Source organism: Olea europaea, chromosome 1 (genome assembly GCF_002742605.1).
Source record: "Olea europaea var. sylvestris chromosome 1, O_europaea_v1, whole genome shotgun sequence".
Classification (NCBI taxonomy): Eukaryota; Viridiplantae; Streptophyta; class Magnoliopsida; order Lamiales; family Oleaceae; genus Olea; species Olea europaea.
Genome location: NC_036237.1, coordinates 34316906 through 34320081, shown reverse-complemented (window position 1 = coordinate 34320081; position 3176 = coordinate 34316906). Strand labels below are relative to the sequence as shown.

The following is a 3176-nucleotide window of genomic DNA, read 5'->3' as shown; positions in this document are numbered from 1 at the left end:
GAAAGGATAGATCCCAAAGATATTGTCAAGATATGCCATGAAGCAAAAATGCCCAAAAAAGATAATTATGAAGAAGTAACACTTTTTATTGTTATTTTTAATATTCTATCAGACTGGTATCTGGAGATTGGGAAGTGGATGAAGACTCTCCACTATTCGAAATATAACAAGATAAACTTTTATCCAGGAGCACCAGCCAACTGGGTTCGAAATTGCTTTGAAATAGGAAACATACTTTGTATATATCCTAGTAAAGATCTCAAGGAGATAGCTCAGCTTCCAGTCAACATTAGGAAAGCTGTTAAAAGATATACTGAAATTGTCAAAACAACAAATATATATATCAGATTCCATTCAGCAACAATGGAATGGGATCCTGCCCTTGAATATATGCATCCATCGTTCTATGTGATCAAAATGGGACTAACAAATCAGCATTTTTTACCAGTCAATCAAAAGGTTGTTAAAAATGGATATCAAGATATTCTAAATATGATGCCCTACAGGCGAGCAAAAGGGTATAAAGAGATATTTGAACATGTAACTCAGATAATTACTGAGAAAGAAAAAATATGGATTTATCCATCTGAAGATCATATTATCTACTCCAATGCAAGAATGAATACCAAAGAAGAAGATATTTGTTATCTTGATAATTTATTATCTGCAATTATATCCACCCAAGTGCACGGATCAGAAGATATGGCTAAAGAATTATGCAAATTACTTTGGAATTACAGTGATCACCATTGTGAATACTGTGTTGTTGAAGATATGAGTCAAGCATTCCTTAATGATGAAGAATTCCCTGCAGAATTCTTTGATTCGAAAATGGAGAAGTGATGGTGACTGAAGTAGCCCTTTATCACTACTTTAATAAAGAAATTTATTAAAGAAAAACTGTGGCTACTAGAAGATAGAAGATAATACAAGAAAAGTCTCTATAATTGTAACTACTCCTCACCAATAGTTACAAGTGGCAGACAAACTCAAAAGATAAGGTATCTACTTTCAAAAGAAGTCCACCCAACAAGATGACAATGAAGAATTCGGTGGAGATAAGATGGCCTAGCTACCCAACAAAGAAAAAAGGAAAACACCTATCCAAGATAAGATTCCAAAATCTCCTATAAAAGGGGGCATGAAGGAAGAAGGGGATCATCTCGAAATACCTTGAAATAACTTCTCTTAAACAGATTTAAGAGAAATCTTTTGTAATCTGATTACACTACTTGTATTCAGAAAAATATTAGATAGCTTGAAGATAGGAAAGCGTGTAATAAGGTAATCACTTATGGAGTTCTAAACTTCATAAGGTGAGTACCAAAGGTATGTAAATATAGTTTGTAAGCATGTACAATTTCAGTTTATGAATGTCAAAGTAAATTTTGTTATGTTCAACAAAGCTTTCATAAAAGGATTTCGTTAAGTTTCTCATGATTCCTCGGCAGTACAGATAGGGATTTTAAAAGATTTTCAAAATATTGATTTTGAATGGATGTTAGCCATGCCAAAGTACCCGTATTTGATGAATGGTTTAGGGGAAAAATGAAGTTTTCTAACAAAAATTTGTAGCACCTTGTGTGTGAGTTATCTTTTAAAATTTCGTTCCAAGTAGGAACTTGATTCTGAAAAGAGTTTGGATAGAGGTGAAAACAGAGACTCTGGATACTGTGAGATAGCGTCTGTGGAAACACGGCTAGTTCTCTAGAATGAGAAGTGCAACCTTAATTGAAAAACCTTTTGCGGAAGCAGTTGTGGACCCAAATGATTTCAAAAACATTTTAAATCTTTACTTGATTCAGAAGATTGATTAAGTACATGCAAAGCATCTATAAAAACATACTGGAGGGAAAGCCTGTTTATTTCCAATTGATTACTGTAAGTTATTTATTTTTTACATGCTTATGCTTTAATTATTTTCATGAACAATTCACAAGCATCCACTTCCACTACTGATAATGGTAATAATCTTATTTTATTTTTAGATGAAAAAGATGTTTCGTTCTTACTTAAACTAGATAAAAAATCTGATGATATATTTCCTGTTGGTAGAGAAAAAATAGAAGAAACATACAGAGATATAGATTATAATTGTAGAAATAATATAGGATTTGATCATGTAGGAACTAGCAGAGAAATAAGAAAAGTAGAAGATATTATAACTAAACATACAAATATACAAGAAGAAATCTGAGAAGGATTATTTAAAGGATACATAACTAAGAGAGGTCAACCTATAATTTTTGAAGAACTATTAAAATATAAAGAATATTTAAAGGTGTTCAAAAGATTGAAAAATATAGATATAGGACCTGATTGACAATTCCTTAAAAATATAAGATAGATCTTGTAAATAATTTCATTAAGGACAATATAGTACTTTTAATAAGAAAGGCTATTATGAAAAATAGAAAGAATCTAACAGCCATTTTCAAAGTGGTCCCAGGCCATAATGAGTTCCAAGGACCTTGGTCCTGATCCGGGATGTGGATACAACCGGGTCGGGCAAGAAACAGTTCAGGAAAATCCCGTTACTGTTCCGAAGGGACATTTAGCAGTCTACGTGGGCCAGAAAGATGGAGATCTTCGGAGAATTTTGGTTCCTGTAGTGTATTTTAATCACCCTTCATTTGGTGATTTGCTGGAGGAGTCCGAAAAAGAATACGGGTTTGATTATGCAGGCGGGATTGCCATACGCTGTCGGATCTCAGAGTTTGAGCGGGTTCAGAGTCTGATCAAGGCAGGTCAGTGTACCCGGAAGTTGCTGACGTGGAAGCGATCCAATTCAAACGCAATGGCTTGATGGATTCTTCTGTCCATATCCATATGATGATGACGATACAGACATTTTAGTGTTTTTTTATTTTTATTTTTATTTTTATTTTTATTTTTATTTCTTGTTTTTTTGACGGTTTAAAAAAAAATGATTGTACAGTTATAAAGAAGTTAAAAAGAAGTTTGGATTTTTAAGTTTGGAGGTTTCAGTAATAAGCTTTCTTGAACTCTAACTACAATATTAATCCGAAAGGGAAATGAGACAACGCTTAAAATGTTTAGTTAGAGTTGAATTGGGATCGAATCGAAAGTGAAAAATATTGAGAGAATTCGGCCAATTAACTTGATTTTTTTTTTTTTAACAAGTCTTGATGTCAAGAAACTTAGCTATACTTATC

At 32.8% G+C, this 3176-nt stretch overlaps 1 protein-coding gene across 1 annotated transcript; it reads left to right on the top strand.

The window, feature by feature from the left end:
- The first annotated feature begins 2348 nt into the window (after window positions 1-2348).
- Window positions 2349-2834, top strand: LOC111398612 (auxin-responsive protein SAUR36-like). The gene has a single exon (XM_023025640.1). The coding sequence runs from the start codon at window positions 2456-2458 to the stop codon at window positions 2804-2806; it is 351 nt and encodes a 116-aa protein (XP_022881408.1). The 5' UTR covers window positions 2349-2455; the 3' UTR covers window positions 2807-2834.
- Window positions 2835-3176: the final 342 nt, after the last annotated feature.